Below are 21617 nucleotides of genomic sequence, written 5' to 3' on the forward strand. Positions count from 1 at the left end.
TCTCCCCTCCCGGAGGACCTGAGCCCTAGGACCATGCCTCAGGACTACCTGTCCTGATGACTCCTTGCTGTCCCCAGTCCACCTGGTCGTACTGTTTCTCCAGGTTCAACTGTTCTGCCTGCGGCTATGGAACCCTGACCTGTTCACCGGACGTGCTACCTGTCCCAGACCTGCTGTTTTCAACTTTCTCTCTCTACTGCACCTGCTGTTTTGACCTCTGAATGCTCGGCTATGAAAAACCAAGTGACATTTACTCCTGAGGTGCTGACCAGTTGCACCCTCTACAACGACTTGACCCTGCTGGTTATATATGAACGTTTGAACTTTTTGGAGAACAATCTGGCCTTAATTGCCATGTACTGTTATCTCCACCCGTCACGGCCAGAAGAGGGCTATCCCCCCCTCAGAGACTGGTTCCTCTCTAGGTTTCTTCCTAGCCACCGAGCTTATGCATCTGCATTGCTTGCTGTTTGGGGTTTTAGGCTGGGTTTCTGTGTAGCACTTTGACATCTGTTATATAAAAAGGGCTTTATAAATACATTTGATTGATTGATTGTTTTCATCAAGGATCTCCGTACTTTCCTCCATTCATCTTTCCCTCGATCCTGACTAGTCTCCCAGTCCCTGCCTCTGAAACTCTGCCAACACCGTGCTTCACCGTAGGGATGGTGCCGGGTTTCCTCCAGACGTTACATTTTGATATTCAGGCCAAAGTTCAATCTTGGTTTCATCAGACCAGAGAATCTTGTTTCTCTTGGTCAGAGTCCTTTGGCAAACTCCAAGTGGCCTGTCATGTGCCTTTTACTGAGGAGTGGCTTCCGGCTGGTACTCGACCATAAAGGCCTGATTGGTGGAGTGCTGAAGAAATGGTTGTCCTTCTAGACAGTCCTTCTGGACAGTTCTCCCATCTCCACAGATGAACTCTTGAGCTCTGTCATAGTGACCATCGGGTTCTTGGTCACCTCCCTGACCAAGGCCCTTCTCCCCGATTGCTCAGTTTGGCCGGGTGGCCAGCTCCAGGAAGAGTCTTGGTGGTTCCAAACTTGTTCCGTTTCAGAATGATGGAGGCCACTGTGTTCTTGAAGACCTTCAGTGTTGCAGAATTCTTTTGGTACCCTTCCCCAGATCTCTGCCTCGACACAATCCTGTTTCGGAGCTCTACGGGCAATTCCTTCAACCTCATGGCTTGTTTTTTTTCTCTGACATGCACTGTCAACTGTGGGACCTTAATATAGACAGGTGTGGGCCTTTCCAAATCATGTCCAATCAACTGAATTTACCACTGGTGGACTGCAATCAAGTTGTAGAAACATCTCAAAGATGATCAACAGGATGCACCTGAGCTCAATTTCGATTCTCATAGCAAAGGGTCTGAATACTTATGTAAATAAGGTATGTTTTTTTTAAATTAAGAAGCAAACATTTATTAAAACCTGTTTTTGCTTTGTCATTATGGGGTATTGTGTGTAGATGACAATTGTTTTTTTTAATCCATTTTAGAATAAGGCTGTAACGTAACAAAGTGGAAAAGGTCAAGGAGTCTGAATACTTTCCAAATGCAATGTATTTTCCTTTCCATGGAAGCATAATATATTCTACACCAGGCCTCTGTTCACCCTCGCTCTGGTCAAGAAGATACCTTCTGTTTTTCTTGTGTGGGTGGAGTTTTTGTCTTGATAATTCAGTGTGGGTGTTTCGTTAATTAGGGAACTCAGAAAGGCTGTTGGAGTTTGTGGGTGACCCGTGTTCTCGACAGAGGGAAAAACGTGGCAGATCACATTGGATGCATTTTCTGCAAATCAAATAGATTCACATCCTTTCTGGGTTGAATAAATCTATGAAGGTTTTATGGTTAACAGACCACTTCACTTATGTAACAGCATCATAGCCCTGTTTTGATGGGGCCACATTTGAACAACTTCTCTTCTTCTTACAGGGTCATCTAAAAGTTTATATGAAAATGATTATTGATGGTGTGATAAATGATGTCGTACATATTTACATGAGTCTCCTTTAATCATGTTGACTTAATGACTGTTGGAGCTGAGATGAAACATCCTAATGAGCGACCCCCGAGTCACCACTCATCTTTCAACACATGAAGTGAACAATGCCCTCAGTGTTAGTAATTGTTTATCAGAGAGAACACTTACAAATTCAAATGTTTTATCTGATTTCAGGAGTGACCACAGAACATTGTTTTAGAGTTGCCTACAGAGTGGATAGTAGTCGTGGTAACCAGGAAGTCTTCAGAGTTCAGAGAGTGCGACGGTGAGTGTGTGTGTGTGTTGCGTTCAAAACAACCGGTAAGACACAAATCCCCGACTTCAGTGCTTTCAAGACAACTAGGAAGTCGGGAACAAATGAGCTCCGACTGGGAATAATGGCTTTGAACGGTCATCCAACTCGGAATTCCAAGTTAGGAACTCGGGCATCTTTCTAGAGCTCCAACTTTCCGCCCGAAGATCACTAACTTCATGATTTGACCTTGTTTTTTTTACAGAGTTCCCAGTTGTCTTGAAAGCACCATACATGTGTGTTGTTTGTGTTCAGGGCAGTTCCATATGGAAACAAGCAGTGGCTCTCACAGCCCCAACGACGACCACGACCTGACCCTGGTTACTATGGAAACCACCAACACCTGGGGAGAGAGATGAAAGAAAACAGAGGGAAATAAGAGGTCTGGTTAGAGGAGCAGCTGACTATGTTAAGAGGAGGGAATGACAAGAAAGTGTTTATCACCGTATGAACGGATGAGAAAGAGAAGACCTTTGGCAGAAGGGGAAATATCTCTGTCAAGTGGGCCTGTTAGTGTTTTCCCTTGACCAGTGACTGAAGCCCATGTTTTGACTAGGGTGACTGAAAACAGCAGATGAGGAGGGATAATAATTCAGTTTCACTTAGATCCGCTGAAAAACGAACTGCCTGTTCCTTTCCTCTGATCAACCTACACAGTATGCACCAATGATGCCAAGCCTGACTCAGCGTGTGTGTTTGCGTGTGTGCATCCATGCGTGCTTGGTAAATGTGTGTTTTTGTTTTAAAAAAGGATACCCCTCAACAACTCACCTTTTTCCATGACATCAGGCCACTATCACATTCCCTGCACACACACACACACACACAGCCATATCACATCTCCAGGGTTGTGGTGTTTGAAGTGACCACAGAGAGGAAGGAGAGGTTAGGTGAGGGAGATTGATGTCATTGTTGATCCTGCCCCAGTGTTGTACCTCCCAGATTCTACTGTAGTGGAGCTGGAACTGGCCTGCCAGCAGACATGTCTGAATTAATGTTTCACCTGAGACATGTGGTTTGAAGATGAACGCCACTAAGGAGGTCAACTACAAAAATCCAAAACACACAGAACATGCCTCCTCACATCCCTCCAGTCAGTAACAGCCGCTCACATATCTTTGTCTCTCTCCGTTTTCTCTCACAGTTCACACAGAGCAGCAGGTGTTCTGTCACTTGCCATAAGCAGTCGTAATATACTATGGCAAGTTATGACAATTGGCCAAACATAGTGACACAAGCAGTATTTTAGATCGATGTTTGCTGTAGTTACTGTAGCTTATGGGTTCACTATTGTTAGTGTTACAGTCGAAGCACAGTGTGACCAATCCACCCAGGCAGGGGAGAGAGGGATGAGGGAGTCGTAAAATGGAGAGATGAAGAGGCAGATGAAAGAAGTGATGTAATGCAGTGGTCCTGGTGAAGCAGAGACCGGCTGTGTTTATGTCATGTTGACAGGCGAATCACAGAAGAGATAATGTTTACCATACACACACGACTACATCAGTAGAATAATTAGAGGCTGGGCAGCCCTCAGACCCACAGCATTCTTCAGCTGAGATGCATTTCTCTTGGTGTGTGTTCGTGTTGTTTTTTTTGCAGGCAAATGTGTGTGTGTGTGTGTGTGTGTTGTAGACATTCAGATTTCTCAACCAGAGGTCATTCAGAGGGCAGTAGACTGCTGCCTCCCCTACACACACACACATATTAACTTTCTCCACACACATACACACCCTGATGGGAGTCATGGTCATGGTGTGATACTGCTCTCTTGAAACGTTTTGTCCCAAGGTAGGAAACCCTACCAGCAGCATTAATAGTGAAACATTAGTAAACATAAACAATGTGATTCTGATGCCATGTTTGTATCTCTACCAGGGGACTGTGTTTCAATCCACAACCCACTGTCTGCTCTAATAATGTTCTGCATTCACCACCCCAACTCACCCACTCATAAACCCACCCACAATCTAAATCTATACTGAACCAAAAGGTAAAACACAACATTTAAATGGTTGGTCCCATGTTTCATGAGCTGAAATAAAAGATCCCAGAAATGTTCCATATGCACAAAAATATTATTTCTCTCAAATTGTGTGCACAAATTTGTCTACATCCCTGTTAGTTAGCATTTATCATTTTGCTAAATAATCCATCCACCTGACAGATGTGGCATATCAAGAAGCTGATTAAACAGCATGATCATTACAGGTGCACCTTGTGCTGGGGACAATAAAAGGACACTAAAACTTGCAGTTTTGTTACACTACACAATGCCACAGATGTCTCAAGTTGAGGGAGCATTCAATTGGCATGCTGACTGCAGGAATGTCCACCAGAGCTGTTGCCAGAGCATTTAATATTAATTTCTCTACCATAAGCCACCTTCAACGTCGTTTGAAGAATTTGGCAGTACGTCCAAGGGGTCTCACAACCGCAGATCATGTGTAACCACGCCAGCCCAGGACCTCCACATCCGACTTCTTCACTTGTGGGATCGTCTGACACCAGCCACCCAGACAGCTGCTGATAACTGTGGGTTTGCACAACCGAAGAATTTACTGCACAAACAGTCACAAACCGTCTCAGAGAAGCTCATCTACATGCTCATCGTCCTCACCATGGTCTTGACCTGACTGCAGTTCGGTGTCGTAACTGACTTCAGTAGCCAAATGCTCAACTTCAATGGCCACTGGCACGCTGGGAAAGTGTGCTGTTCACGGTTAAATCCCGGGTTTCAACTGTACCGGGCAGATGACAGACAGCGTAGCGTGTATGGCGTCGTGTGGGTGAGTGGTTTGCTGATGTCAACATTGTGAACAGAGTGCCCGGTACATGACATCAATCTCCCTCCCAAAACCTCTTCTTCCTCTGTGGTCACTTCAAAACACCACAGCCCTGGAGATATGATACAGTGTTAAGGTTAAATAAAATACATTTAAATAAATTGTGGCGGTGGGGTTATAGTATGGGCAGGCATAAGCTATGGACAACGAACACAATTGCATTTTAAATCGGTGGCAATTTGAATGCACAGAGATATCGTAACGAGATCCTGAGGTCCATTGTCGTAAGGATCTGTACACAATTCCTGGAAGCAGAACATGTCCCAGTTCTTCCATGGTCTGCATAATCACTAGACATGTCACCCATTGAGCACGTTTGGGATGCTCTGGATCAACATGTACGACAGCGTATTCCAGTTCCCGCCAATATCCAGCAACTTCGCACAGCCATTGAAGAGGAGTGGGACAACATTCCACAGCCCACAATAAACAGCCTGATCAATTAGCTCTATACAAAGAACATGTGTCGCGCTGCATTTGGCAAGTGGTGGTCACACCAAATACTGACTGGTTCTCTGATCCACGCCTCTACTTTTTTAAAAGGTCTCTTTGGCAAACAGATGCATATCTGTATTCCCAGTTGTGAAATCCATAGATTAGGGGCTAATTCATTTTTTTCAATTTTCATATTTCCTTATTTGAACTGTAACTCAATAAAATTTTTGAAATTGTTGCATGTTGTGTTTATTTTTGTTCAGTTTAGAAATCGGTCTAATAAGCAGGAATATCGCTACTTAGACTACAATTTCTCAAATGTTCTTTTTAAAATGTATAGTTTTGATAAAACCACTGACCAATGTGATGTGAGATGTGGACGGAGAGTGTGTGTGTTGGAGTGGAGGTTGAACTTCACTGTATATATCCTAGTTGCTAAGCAGGTTACTATGTAATAATCCAGGAGACAGAAGACAGACCTTTGGTGGAGTCTGTCTACCTCTTTATGCTCTTTGAAAGGTTGTGTTATTGCACAAGTGTGTGTGTGTGTGTGTGTGTGTGATGGCAGATTGGGGATGAAGTTGTTACCACAGAGGATGTGGGAGGCAGGGGAGAGACCGACAATACAACAAGGCAATTGTAATTCATTCTCTATTTCAGACTATGAATAAATTAACTGAGGACACATCTATTACACAACTGTTTACCTGCAAATAACCCTGTTAGCAAAAACCCTCAAATGACACATTTTCTAGACTGCTCAATCAAATCAATGACAAACTACTAAAATTAGCAATTGAAGGAAATGTTGCACACAAAAACACGTCACCAATATTATCAAGTCCACCCAGCTGGCTCTCTATGTGTGGTAGCAATTGAGCCTGGGGACGGGGTTACAAATATCACAGACCAAAACTCCCAAACAGTGCATACACATCCACTTTCTTATTATACAGTATTTGGCCATTCTAATTTAAAATCTCTGCCCACTTGTGGGCTTCAAAAGAACCTGAATCCAGTGAAATCACGCTGGTTGTTTTGAAACTGAAATAGCCATGAGAAGTCTAGACTACCGGAACCTTCTCTTCTCACTGTGACTTAACAGTCTGACATACTAGGGACGAGGTTCTGACCTTTAACCCCACACCTCTTGCTTCAGACTGTGCTCTATGGGGAGAGCTAGTAATCAGATGGTTACTATATGGCCACGGTAGAAAGGTCAGTGGTGATATTGTCAGAATTGATGAGCAAGTAGAACATCTTTATATATATTCTTTGGGGTTAAGGTTAGGACGAGGCTTACTGGTTGCAGGTGAGTTGTTAAACTCATAAGAATGGTTATTGAGGTCTGTATGTATGTCCACTCCTGCCAATCTCCTTAATAGAACACTAGGGGTCTATTTAACACAGAATTCTCTCTCTCCATCTTCAGGGCTCGGTCCGCCCCACTCCTCTCTGGCAGAGACCAGAACAGCTCACATGGCAAAACACAGAGGAATACCACACACACAAACACAACACCACCCAAACCTTTGCTGTACCGCAGGCCGCTAGTCCAGGTTCCTGGGCTGGGGGGAAATAGCTGAGGGTAGAGCAGGAAAGCCACAGCTAAACACAGGTTCTCACGGTGTATTGCACTGCTGACCGGGAGAGGAGCTAACAGGATCACAGTTAGAGGCAGGGGTAGAGCCACAGACAGAGCCAGAAGCACAGGGCCAGGGCACAGGCAGCCAAGTTCAAAAGTTCATGGAGGAAGGGAAGAGGGGTTGTATTTATTATGGATCCCCATTAGCTGCTTCCAAAGTAGCATCTACTCTTCCTGGGGTCCAGCAACATTATGGCAGGTTATACCATTTTTTAAATATTACAATACATTCACAGATTTCACAACACGCTGTGTTCCCTCAGGCCCATACTCCCCCCCACCACCTATCTACAGTACTAAATCCATATGTATGTATAGTGCGTATGTTTGTGTGTGTGTGTGTGTGTGTATGCAGGATAGCCGGCAGGATAGCCTAGTGGTTAGAGCTTTGGACTAGTAACCGGAAGGTTGCAAGTTCAAACCCCCGAGCTGACAAGGTACAAGGTACCCACTGTTCCTAGGCCGTCATTGAAAATAAGAATTTGTTCTTAACTGACTTGCCTAGTTAAATAAAGGTTAAAAAAAAAAAAAGAAAAAAAAATGTGTTTGTGTTGCTTCACAGTCCCCGCTGTTGCATTTTTTAAATCTGATTTTACTGATTACTTCAGTTACTTAATGTGGAACAGAGTTACATGTAGTACTGTGTGCCTCCCATAGTCTGTTCTAGACTTGGGGACTGTGAAGAGACGTCTTGTGGCATGTCTTGTGGGGTATGTATGGGTGTCTGAGCTGTGTGCCAGAGACAGCTCGGTGCATTCAACATAAATAAAAGTAGTGATGAAGTCAATATCTTCTCCACTTTTATCCAGGAGAGATTGACATGTATATTATTAATATTAGCTCTCTGTGTACATCCAAGGGCCAGCCGTGCTGTCCTGTTGGGAGCCAATTGCAATTTTCCTAAGTCCTTTTTTGTGGCACCTGACTACACGACTGAACAGTAGTCAAGGTGCGACAAAACTAGGGCCTGTAGGACCTGCCTTGTTGATAGTGTTGTTAAGAAGGCAGAGCAGTGCTTTATTATGGACAGACTTCTCCCCATCTTTACTACTGCATCAATATGTTTTGACCATGACAGTTTACAATCTAGGGTTACTCCAAGCAGTTGTCAGTTGCAGTCATTTCAGTCGCTGTAGTAGCTGATGTGTATACAGTAGTGTTGAGTCATCCGGATACATAGACACTCTGGCTTTACTCAGTCAGTGTTTGCCTCTCCTATCAGATGAGTGCAGATGAATGTCTACCAATGGGAGGCAGGTTTGCAAACCATGTCAGGGAGGTCAAACCTAAGGTCAGAAGGTTATTGAAGTAGGATGTATTTTGCTGACCTACAATGGTAGTGACCTTGGCATCTGACAGTAGATGGAGGTAGGTTTGTAAAGCATGTAGCCTATAAAGAACAGGGAGACATCCATTGCAAACAAATTAAATATAGTTCTACTACACAACTGAAATCATGTGCATGTGGTTTTGTGAAAATCAAAAAGCCCATAATGACGGAGTATTACTTGTTTCTAGCGCCAGGAGGTTTGCTGGTTTAGGGCTAAAGACGTAAAATAGCCACATTTCTCCCATGAACTCCACTGGCACCCAGAGATTCACTTGGATTTTTGCAAATTCACCAACCCCCTCCCCATCCCCCCTTTCTATTGTCACAGTGTCTGCCTAAAATAACCTGTGTTTCAAAACAGAGTTTTTCTTTCTGCTGGGTTTTCAAATACTATGTTGTTGTTTCATTTGCTGTCATCAGAAAACAGAGTAGAGCAGGGAGGTTATTCCAGTAGAGCAGGGAGGTTATTCCAGTATAATTCTAATGGCCAGAGGAGGATCACTGGGATGTTGATATTATATACAGTTTAGACCCTGTAATACTCACAGTGAAGAAGCTGAGGCAGGAACCAATTGCTGTAAGGGGACAGAACATTTTATTGAATTGTATTGGACTAGATTGTAAAGTTTTTGGCGTTTGGTACTGACTTTAATAGCCCCATAGCATGCATTCTGCTATACACATTCATACTCATTGAATTCAAATCACTAAAATTAACCCAAAGGTTGCGTGTTCGAATTAGCATTTTAGCTAATTAACAACTGCTTACTACTTTGTAGCTACTTTGCATCTACCAGCATGTTAGCTAGCCCTAACCCTAATCTTTTAATAACCTATCTCCTACCTAACCTTAACCTAATTGTTGTGTGTATGTACTGACATGTAGCCTATGCATAACTGATAGATACACGCACACTACATGTTGTTTTAAATGTACTTTACCAGTCAAAAGTTGACACACCTAATCATTCCAGAGTTTCTTTATTTTTACAATTTTCTATATTGTAGAATAATAGTGGAGACATCAAATTTTGAAATAACACATGGAATCATGTTGTAACCAAAAAAGTGCTAAATCTAAATATATTTTAGATTCTTCAAAGTAGCCACCCTTTGCCTTGACAGCTTTACACATTCTTGGCATTCTCTCAACCAGCAGTCTTGAAGGAGTTCCTACATATGCTGAGCACTTGTTGGCTGCTTTTCATTCACTCTGCGGTCCAACTCATCCCAAACCATCTCAATTGGGTTGAGGTCAGGTGATTGTGGAGGCCAGGTCATCTGATGCAGCACTCTGTCACTCTCCTTCTTGGTCAAATAGTCCTTACACAGCTTGGACGTGTGTTGGGTCATTGTCCTGTTGAAAAACAAAATGACAGTCCCACTAAGCGCAAAGCAGATGGGATGGCATATCACAGACAGTGTCACCAGCAAAGCACCCTCACACATCTTCCTCCATGCTTCATGGTGGGAACCACACATACGGTTCACCTACTCATCTTATTGGTGTCCTTTAGTAGTGGTTTCCTTGCAGAAATTCAACCATGAAGGCCTGATTCACAGTCTCCTCTGAACAGTTGATGTTGAGACATGTCTGTTACTTGAACTCTGTGAAGCATTTATTTGGGCTGCAATTTCAGAGGCTGGTAACTCTAATGAACTCATCCTCTTAATCAGAGGGAGGTAACTCTGGGTCTTCCTTTCCTGTGACTGTCCTCATGAGAGACAGTTTCATCATAGCGCTTGATGTTTTTTGCGACTTCACTTGAAGAAACTTTCAAAGTTCTTGACATTTTCCGTATTGACTGACCTTCATGTGTTAAAGTAATGATGACCTCTCATTTCTCTTTGCTTATTGGAGCTGTTCTTGCCATAATATGGACTAGTATTTTACCAAATAGGGCTATCTTCTGTATACCACCGCTACAACTGATTGGCTCAAATGCATTAAGGAAAAAAACTCCACAAATGAACTTTTAACAAGGCGCACCTGTCAATTAAAATGCATTCCAGGTGACTACCTCATAAAGCTGGTTGGGAGAATGCCAAGAGTGTGCAAAGCTCTCATCAAACCAAAGGGTGGCTACCTTGAAGAATCTCAAATATAAAATGTATTTGTTAAACACTTATTTGGTTACTACATGATTCAAATCAAATCAAATGTATTTATATAGCCCTTCGTACATCAGCTGATACCAGCCTCTCATGATTCCATGTGTTATTTCATAGTTTTGATGTCTTCACTATTCTACAATGTAGAAAATAGTACAAATAAAAACCATGGATAAGTAGGTGTGTCCAAACCTTTGACTGGTACTGTATGTAAATGTCAAAGTCTTTGGCCGTAATGTCTTTTTCGTTATGTGTCGAACACCAGTAAGACTAGCTGTTGCCATTAACGCTAATTGGGATCCTAATAAATCAAACCCGTTAACTACTTAGCTAGCATGTTACCTATCCCCTAAACCTAACCTTAACCACTAAACTTCACCCCTAGCCTAGCTGACGTTAGCCACCTAATTAGCCTAGCTATCATTAGCCACAATAAATTGGAATGTGTTATGGGTTATGAAGAATTTTTTTGTTGTGAAAAGCAAAATGTGTTGCGATGAATATCGTGTAATACACACAAATATGTCTGTCACGAATTTCGAATCAGTAACTTGTCTATTTCAAAATAAGCTGTGATAGTTTGTTGATCTGTCTGATCAGAGTGGTAATAATGTCTATTGTTGTGTACAGGCTATGATTGGCTATGACACAGTGACAGCTCCAATTTGTGGTTATTATTGGGTAAGTGTTCACATTCGATGCGTGGAAGACAGTATGTGGTTGAGGTTTTGCATGCACAGAGGTACACACGCATCCGGTGTCATATCCGGTGTCAGACAGTGAATCCCTCAGGGATATTTGGGTTGGGAATGACTTCTCTAATGAGACAATTCATCAACTAGGGAACATTTACTCTGCAAAGGAAACCTTTAGAGTAAAAGTAACTGCCAGACTCCTATGATCATAAATCAAATCAAATGTTATTTGTCTCATACACATGGTGTTAATGCAGTGTAGCGAAATGCTTGTGCTTCTAGTTCTGACACACAAAAAGCGCTTGTAACTGCCATCTCTTTTTATCCAGCAAATGTCCATACCAATCATTCCATCAGCGCGGCAGGAGTGGTCTTGGGCAACAGCCACAGCCGTGTGTTATAAAGAGCCCGGTCTAGTTTAACCTGTCCTGTCCTACGGTTATATGTGTGCGCGCGGGTCTTGACAGGCAGCACACACACACACACACGATACTAGAGATCACTTTCGTCTGATTGGCTGTCTCTCTACAAAGGGAGCCGCTAGTCTTCTGCCCACCCACTGTTTATAGCTCTACTCGATCAGAATTTCCTTCCTTCCACTGAAAGTAGGCTATTCATCCAGAGCACCAGGTCTCACCATGGCAGCTAATGATTACCGAGGCTACCTGAGGAACCACTCCGACACGGAGAGCGCTCAGCCCCGCTACCACGCGTCCCATGGCTCGGAACCCACCTATAGACCGCTTATATTCGGAACTCTTGCTATTATGGGATTTCTGCAGATTGCATCGAGTGTGGCGATCTTGTTACACTTGACAGGTTATCTCCAAGAGGTAAGACACTTTAAGGTGCACAACGGTTGATAATAGAACTAGGCCTATGCGACACACATGCGAGTTGCGACACTAGTGCCCGTCATTTTAACGTGGATCTGCGGGTTGCCTGCTTGCAGTTCGATTTTAAACAAGCAACCTAACAATAGCCTAAACAATATGAATATGCAACATTGTCGTTTATTAAATAGTTATCAGTTCCGCATTGCTCTCCTGGAATAGGCTACAAAGACATTTTGCAGTTCGAAGAGCACAGGTTTGAACCTAGCAGGTTTGCGCATACAGTTCCGGCTCGCCACTTATTGAGAAACTTGCGGCTGATGAGCGTGAGCACTTTCTTAGAACAATCTGTGCGCTGGGCTGCAAGTGACCGTAGTTCTGTGAACTTGTTTCCAACAGTAAAACAAGCTGTCAGCGCTCTGTGTTCTACATAGCCTATCTATCATCTCTCTATTGCTGAGATTTCCCGCCCAGATTATAGGGAGTTAAAAGTTATTTCGGCAATACACTATGTGCCATTTGTTATAGACCTTATCAAAGCAATCTCCCGTTTTCACAACAATACATCTCAACAGCGAATGTCAGGCAGATGGGGATAAACATACTGTAAAGCCGTCATTCAAGCAATCTTGTTTGTAAATTACAGCTGTTTTTACTTATTGCAGGCAGTTTTGGGGGTGTTACTCTGTTATTTAGAGATTTTCAGAGGTATCCGTTGAATACTCAGAATAAACAGATGTTTCTGAAAGTTTATTATGTAGTTTGGGGAGGTGGGCTGCAACAGTTCATAGCCAGGAGGTTTCCGAAACCCACCAATCATCTCTCCTAAAGATTTTTAGCTGTTCTGAAATTCAAAACAAAATTCAAAAATGCTTTATTGGCAAAACATTTTTGTAAATTCGTATTGCCAAAGCAACAATATACAAAATAAACATGTATCAGTTCTCTTATCTCCAGGTCTTCGCCAGGCAAGCTATTAGCCCTCAGCATACAGACAGACAGAATAACTTTTCGTGCTTCAGTGCCAGTCACGTGGCTAACCGGTCAGCTACCCCTATCACCCTGCACAATCAGTCTTGTATAAGACAGCATTAACATTCTTTCTGGGTTGTTATTATTTCTGTGTGGTGGTTTGTGGAGTTGAATAGTTTCATGTTTCAACAAGCCAAACAAGAAAACATTTCAGTTCCATCACGATACTCCCATCAGTCTTCACACACAGACCTAACTAAGTCCATCCAGCATCTGGTGTGTGTTTGGAGAGAGAAAGAGAGAGCGAGCGTGCTGCAGAATAATGTCAATGTTTGTTTGACCCATCTTTTGCCATAAACAAAAGTGTTGTGGTGTGTGCTGGTAGCTTGTTAACTCCTGGAGACAAGTCAGAGTAGGAAGAGAGAGAGTATCTTAGAGCTGTATTTGGCACGAGGACCAGGTTGTGTTAGGAAATGGATGCAGAGAGAATCTCTGCTGTGAGCCATCAATCTTCCTATTTAAAGTGTCCCATTCAGACTGTCCTGGTCCTGCAGTGAGAAAGCGTCTGATTGGGCTGAATTAGCTTTCCACTCAGCGAAGATTAAGAAAAAAGAGACACTGAGCCGTTCTCTGAATAAACGGTCCTCCTGGTGACAGGGTAGCACTTTAAGGTGACTCATGACGTAGGAGAGCCGAGATATTGGTACTACACCAGTCTCCCTGTCTGAACACCTGTATGAGTTACTGTATCTGATGAGGGAGCAGGAGGCAGCACAGCACCGTGCCTCAGGAGGAATGTGCTGCTGTAGGCTGTTTCTAAACACCAGACTCTGAGGGTCTGAGAGACCCGGATGTACAGGACATCTGGTTCTAGATAGGGTTATAGGGATAGGAATCAGTATTATAGGTAATGGTTGAAGAGGTCTGGTGATGAGAACAGAGAAATGGCACCTGGAACCCAGGGAGACAGTGCCTCACCAGACTATATGTCCATGCTAGAAAGCTCAATAAATGGCAGGGATGGAAGTTGTGGTTATAAAGTTCAGTTCTTACAATATGTCCTCTTTAACTATTTGATCAATTAATGTAATTAATGGTAGGCCAGAGAGTCAATTCACATGGTCTTCCAGGTTTCAGTCAATTAATTGTGACACCCTTGGGGCTACCTGTCAACAATGTGTGTCTGTTTTACTCTGATAGATTAGGGGGATTGTTAAGTAATATTCGTCTTCTTAACGCCAGTGTTTGTTTCTGTTTCCAGGTAGACATCTCCTCTGCCCCACAGCAGCCAATAGAGGTGAGTTTACCCCTGTCTGATCATAATAACCAGCCCTCTCATTGGTCCAAAGAGGGTTTTCACTGTATGTTGTTCTGTACTTCCTGGTAAGGTAAAATTAATAGGCATATGTTTGTCATTAAAGCTCAGGAGATTGTCAGATGACACTTTATATTATAATCTTATCAGATGGTATTTATCTGGTAATTTAATTAAAAAGGTAATCCCAGATAAATAGGCTAATTACTGTGAAAGAGGATATACATATATACACAAACACACAACTTTTTTTTGGGGGGGGGCAAGTTATATATACACTATATATAAAAAAAGTATGTGGACACCCCTTCAAATTAGTGGATTCGGCTATTTCAGCCACACCCGTTGCTCTAAAGTGCACATAGAGTGCACATCCATGCAATCTCCATAGACAAACATTGACAGTAAAATGGCCTTAATGAAGAGCTAAGTGACCTTCAACGTGGCCCCGTCATAGGATGCCACCTTTCCAACAAGTCTGTTCGTCAGATTTCTGCCCCTCTTGAGCTGACCCGGTCAACTGTAAGTGCTGTTACTGTGAAGTGGAAACATCTAGGAGCCACAACGGCCACACAAGCTCACAGAACAGGACCACTGATCGTCTGTCCACGAGCCTAAAATCACCAGGCGCAAAGCCAAGCATCTGCTGGAGTGGTGTAAAGCTCGCCGCCATTGGACTCTGGAGCAGTTCTCTGGAGTGATGAATCATGCTTCACCATCTGGCAGTCCGACGGATGAATATGGGTTTCGTGGGATTCCAGGAGAACGCTGCCTGCCCCAATGCATAGTGCCAACTGTAAAGTTTGGTGGAGGAGGAATAATGATCTGGGGCTGTTTTTCATGGTTTGTGCTAGGCCCCTTAGTTCCAGTGAAGGGAAATCTTAATGCTACAGCATACAATGACATTCTATACGATTCTGTGCTTTCAACTTTTTGGCAACACTTTGGGGAAGGCCCTTTCCTGTTTCAGCATGACAATGGCCCCATGCACAAAGTGAGGTCCATACAGAAATGGTTTGTCGAGATCGGTGTGGAAGAACTTGACTGGCCTGCATAGAGCCCTGACCTCAACTCCATCGAACACCTTTGGGATGAATTGGAACGCAGACTGTGAGCCAGGCCAACATCAGTGCCTGACCTCACTAAAGCTCTTGTCCCTCAGCAATGTTCCGACATCTTATTTTTTGGGGTGGACATACAACTGTCAAAGCACCAGCAAAATCAGCTCCCAAGGGATTTTAATTTTGGAAATTTGCTACAAAGTATTCTCACGCATAATAAAACGAGATATACAGTATGTGATTGTATACACATGTAAGCAAGGTTTGAAATGATTATGTTTTAATCATGAATGAAGTTTGGGGTTCTTGCGGTCAATTTGCAGTCTACAAATGATTTGTATATTATGTTCCGGGCCCCTGACCATCCACCCAAGAAAGGAAAAAAAGAAAAACAAATGTGTCTTGCTGTTGAATCTAGTTGATGATCCCTGATCTACAGGATATAAATTCCAAAGCTCTGTTTCCTTTTTGGCTTCATTCATTGATTCTCTGACACGAAACAGCCTGGTCCTGTGCGTGAGTTAGCCTTTGGCAGTCCTGTTTGGTCAAACCAGAATATCAGTAGAAGCGAGGGGAAACTACTGGGTAACCACCTTTGTGTGTATGTTCAGCCATTGGATTTCACCAAGGGGGGGGAAAAGTGTTACAACACATTACACCTTGTAGGTTGAGTAAAGGCATTCCAACAATGTTTTGATGCAAGGCATTTCTTCCTCCTATAAATTGCAACCAGGAAGTAGCAGTATTATCAGCATGGGGTGGTGTACAATTCAGTATTTAAAACTTTAAAAACAAACTTTTATATTAAAACAAAGACAAGGTAACCCGTTCTCAAATTTGTGCTTAGTCGTACTGTTCCCATGCTTTTGTTTTTAAAGTGAGGAGCAGAAAGCTTGTTGTGCATACCCAGCAGCTTTACACCCTAAGCCAAATCCAGCTTCAAACCCTAACCCCAGTGTGGTCTGGAGCCTGTAGAGAGGTCAAGCCAGTCATCACCCTAATAAGATGAGGATTGGGGGGGGGGGGGTGTCAGAGTCAGGTTGGCCTGTAATTTACTGTACTGTAGTGGGGCACCAATCAGATGATATCATGGTTTGGCAGAGGCAGTTGCCTAGTCTGTTTGTCTTGAGTGAACCTTTGCTCATCAGTAACAGTGGTATATAGCGGTGGAATGCACCATTGTTGAGGTCAGACAGGAGTTTCTGTAATTCCTTCTTGGAATGTTCTGCCATCTCTGGCACAGGTTTCCACCGGGAACAGACAAATCTTTCCAGGAAGTAAAACAAAGTTAGCAGCTCTACTATGTTTTGCTTTGCTCTTATTGCCCCAAAAGAGTGCTTAGACAAACCACCCACTCCGCTCTGTCCTGCCTTGGACTAAGGAGGCCTTTGTGTCGTCAGAGTGACATCTCGGACAGGGATGGTTCCCGTGCTGTAGTCTCAACCCTGGTCCAGCCTTCAGAGTGAACCCTGCTCTAGGCTTTATGAGGTGTGAGGCTGACAGGTCCATTTGGCTCCTTCTGTGTTATCATACAGTCTGTGTGTGTGTATGTTTTCGTGTGTGTGTGGTGACAGTCTTCCCTGGGACCAGTGTTAATTTGCTGATAAATTAGTGGGGGTTTTAAAGAACAGGCCTTACTAAGAGCTGTCAAGTCTCATGTTTGCTTTTGCTAAGTGCCCTTTGATTTGAGCCAGGATCGAGCCAGGCTGGGCCTACAGTGGGACCTGTGGTCAGCCTGATGGCCAGAGGGTCAGAGAGCACAGGATACTCAGAGCTCAATGGGTTGGAATGGATGACTCATGGCTGTTGTCTATTGTACAGTGTTGCACACTATTGTGCAGTGCTGGGCTGTAGTCTTCTATTGCACTGTGGACTGAACTGTGTGAAAGGTGATACAATAGAGTAAAACAGTATAGTACAACACAGGAGTGGATAACTATAGTCCTGGATGGCCACACAGTGTACTGGTTTTGACCCGTCGCCTCTAAATCGGGGACTGATTCAGACCTGGGACACCAGGTGAAGGGAATCTTTGTTTCATGAATGTCATTTATTGGCCAGAAACAGCCGTAGGCCTGGGTCTGAATACACAGCAGTAGTCAGTTTTATATAGTAGACCAGTAACCATCCCAGCTCTGTGTCTATCCAGCTAACGTAATCATCTATTCCTGGGAAGGAGGTATTGTGGTTGAGTGTCTCACCACAAATCAAGGCCAAATGCCACCGTGTTGGGCCAGGGGCAGTTAGACCGTTATTTCTCCGGAGCCTTGGCCAGACTTGTTTACCCTGTCTAATTCTAAACCACCTTTCTGTAAACATGTTTAAACGCAAAATGGTTTTTAGAAGAGCGACAGTACTAATCTTGGACTCAATGTCTACAGGTCTGTCTGCTCCTGTTGTTTCCTGAGTAAATATAAAATATTTAATATTAGTGTCATGCAGGTGCAATAATGGTGCTGCAAACCACAGTGATGATAATTTCAGGACAAGTGTCTGTTTTATATGTAATGTTCCGTGCCATCTCTGTTCAGAGGTGTTGTGTGTGGTTTTCAGGTAACTTAAGAACAATCTTCCATTTCAACATTGGCTGGGGGTGGAGGGGAGATGACATACCAGGGCTGATCAAATTGTAGGAAATGACTAAACAAGTTGAAACATCTACAGGATTGTCTCTGTTCTGGAAGTAAGTGTCTCTAGCAGACGGTAGGTCTACACACGGAACCCGTTCAGTCAGGCAGCCTGGGGAACTGTGGGATTGTTTACCTGCATAGAGACTGTTTTGTTTGTCTATGTGCTGCGTCTTGCCTCCAGTCTGTGTACTATAGCTCAGACTGGTGATACACATGTCATCGCACCACTCCAGGGTTGAATCTAATCAAGTTAGAAGTGGTGCCAGAACTGTGAAAGGAACATCCATCTGAAAGGTGACATTAACCAGCTGCCCTAGGGTTACAGAACCACACCACAATTACTGGTGCTGCTCACAACTCAGCGCTCCAAGCTTAGAGGTTCATTTGACAGAACTACTGGGAGAAGTGTGTGGGATACACAGGCAAGCACACACAAATTAAAATAGACAATGAAATAAGCATTGGTTGAAACATTAGGCAACTGTTTAGAAAGCATTATGATTGGGCTAATGATAAATCACTTCTAGATAGTGAGTTGCAGCTGGACGGTCACTCACTCTGTCTGATTTGAAGGGAAGAATTTGTCAAACTACTATACAAGCTACACTACAAAATTACCCTGTGGTATCCATCCCTCCTCTCAGTAACTACTTTTTTAAAACTGTTGATGCCGGAGTTCCCAGGCCTTTACAGTTCCACCCTGCTTGGACATGTAAGGTTCCGTTGAGGACCATTTCCTTTCCATTTCCACAGGAAGTGCAGACAGAACCGATCATTGCCGATGCCCTGAGGGACCCGAGAAAAGGCAGACAACGCTGCAAAAACCAGGGGAGGGAGGGGCTTCCATCAGCTCATCTACCAATCAAAGTGACCATCGACTACGTGAAGAGTAAGCTCATAGAAGTAGCCAACAGTAAGCCACAGTTTATAGCTAGATTAGAACTAGTCTACTGAAACCAATATTCATATACAGTACAATGGTAAAACTATGTGACAGATGTATTTATTTGCTGATTAGTTGATCAACTGATTGACTTGCTGATGTATTATTGTTCCAGAGGGGGAGCTGAGAGCAGCTATGATCCATTGGGACGAGGCGCAGGGCCACCTGAAGAAGATGCGTTACCATGACGGCCGTCTCCTGGTGGACGAGTCAGGCCTGTACTACGTCTACGCCAAGACCTGTTTCCGCTACTACGACCTGGAACCTGAGATGGAGCCCAGCGACGCCCCTGGACAAGCCCTCGCCACACCCCAGACCGTGGACGTAAACAACGCCCAGCTCATCCAGTACATCTCCCAGGAGAAACACACGTCCTCGCCCAGCAAGTCTGTGGTGCTGATGAAGACAGGCAGCACCATGCGCTGGAATAACTCTCAGTATAACATGTACTGTGCCCAGCAGGGCAGGGGGGTGATGCTACAGCACGGGGACGGACTGTTTGTTAACGTGTCCAACGCCTGGATGCTGGACCCTGAACCGGAGGGGACGTACTTTGGGGCGATCAAAATGGGGAACTGAACCAACATACAGAAAAGGAGGATGTGCTACTAGACGTTCTGCAGGCGTAACTGCCAAACAACCACAGAGAGACAGAGCACTTACTGCATGTGAGATTACTGAATTTGTAATTGATTTGTTTTTGTATTGAAAAGGTATGGGCTATGTTGCTCTTCACCAGATAGCCTTCTTACCCGATAGAGAATGATGATAGGCAGTTATTTAGATGAGGTGTTATGGATACCTCTGGTCACTCACTAGGCCTCAACAAAACACATAATACGCTGTGCACACATACTTTAGACAAGACAACCATTTTCCTTGTGGTCCAAAACGACACTGGATGCTTTTTTAGTAGACCTGTAACATTTTATACAGCTGATAGTTATCAACCACTTAAGATTGTTGATATTTGTAATTCCAGGGAGCGCTTTTGAAAATGTTTGTACAATGTTTTTTTTCAAGCATAGTAGTATGAATCCTATTGAAAATGTTTGTTTATCAGCTAACGACACAGTCGTTCCTCATCCCTAGCCTGGCCCCTCATAGTTTACTAAACATTGTCATCGTCTTGAACAGAAGCACAGCTGGGGTACTTTGTTTCTAACGGAGTAGAGTTTTCACCAATCATGCTCCTCTGTCTCTCTTGGGAAAGGATGAAGTAGAGGTTAGAGGTTGAATAGGATGTGATTCAGTAGTGAACACAGTACCACTGTCTGTTCAGGCAACATTTAACATTACATAATGTGCTGTGTAAGAACAGTGATATAAAACTGTTCATTTTTGTTTTCCAAGAAAATACTGAAAATGGAGTACAGAAGTGGTAGCTAATGGCTCCATCACTGCATTGACTTTGTTTATCCAGGAGAGACTTGGTGTCGTCCCTCATCCCAGGAACTGAGGGGAACATAGTTGTGGTTTGGATCAAATGTTTGTTTTCTTATTTTGATTTGTTTTTCCCCAAACTATAGTATTGAACTCTCCTTGCCCTGTCTTTGGTAGTTTATACGAGTAATGATAATCACAAACAAGTGATGTAATGACGCAAACTGAAGATAGCTGGCCTGTCTTACCGTAGGGGACGAGAGCAAAGATTGTCTTTATGAAACTAGCGGATCCAGATTGACTTTGGTCCACCTTTAATTTATAGTTTCTTTTTTCATTTTACTCTTCGTGAAGGTAAATGGGAATATGCACTAAATGTATTTATTTGACATAAAAATGCAGATATGTACCATTGGTTAAATGATCTGTCTGCTGTAAAAGCATGTATATTTGATGTCTGTATTACAGTAGGCCGTACTTAGTTTATCAGTAGATGCGCTTTTCTTGTTCAAACACAGGGGCTCAATGTTGAAATCTGTATTTATGTATTTTTTATTTAGACAATTCTGTGTGCACTTGCCTAGCCGAAGCAGAATATACTGTCCATCATAAGATTGTAGCAAACTTTTAAATCTTCATCTTGTAAAAAAATAAAAAAAATAAAAAGATGTTTATTTATGTCAGTTTAACTAATAAAATCATTACTTTTCTATATAGGTTTGATGTTTGTTCAATTATTTTATCATCAAATCAAAATCTATTTGTCACATGCGCCGAACGCAAAAGGCATATAGACCTTACCATGAAATGCTTACTTACAACAATGCAGAGTTTAAAAAAGAAAAATGTGCTAAATAAACTAAAAGGAAAAACAGTAACACAAAATGACAATTACAAGACTATATACAAGGGGTACCAGTACCGAGTCAACGTGCTGGGGAACAGGGTCGTCGAGGTAATATGTACATGTAGGTAGGGGTAAAGTGGCTGTGCATAGATAAGAGTAGCAGCAGCGTATGGGAAGAGTGAAGGAATGTGAATGTGTGGCATCAATATTTTATTTATTTAATGAGGCAAGTCATTTAAGAACAAATTCTTATTTACAATGACGGCTTCCCCCGC

At 43.1% G+C, this 21617-nt stretch overlaps 1 protein-coding gene across 2 annotated transcripts; it reads left to right on the forward strand.

Annotated features, from left to right (window-relative positions):
- The first annotated feature begins 11806 nt into the window (after positions 1-11806).
- Positions 11807-21211, forward strand: LOC110520367 (tumor necrosis factor ligand superfamily member 11). Of its 2 annotated transcripts, none has more exons than XM_021597631.2 (4): positions 11807-12191; positions 14425-14460; positions 18923-19082; positions 19228-21211. In XM_021597631.2, exons 1-4 carry the CDS (start codon positions 11997-11999, stop codon positions 19689-19691), a joined length of 855 nt encoding a protein of 284 aa, XP_021453306.1. In that variant the 5' UTR covers positions 11807-11996; the 3' UTR covers positions 19692-21211. The 2 variants fall into 2 exon arrangements, with proteins under 2 accessions (XP_021453306.1, XP_021453307.1); XM_021597632.2 differs by having other exon boundaries at positions 11809-12191; positions 18923-19058.
- Positions 21212-21617: the final 406 nt, after the last annotated feature.

Source organism: Oncorhynchus mykiss, chromosome 3, assembly GCF_013265735.2.
Source record: "Oncorhynchus mykiss isolate Arlee chromosome 3, USDA_OmykA_1.1, whole genome shotgun sequence".
Taxonomy (NCBI): Eukaryota; Metazoa; Chordata; class Actinopteri; order Salmoniformes; family Salmonidae; genus Oncorhynchus; species Oncorhynchus mykiss.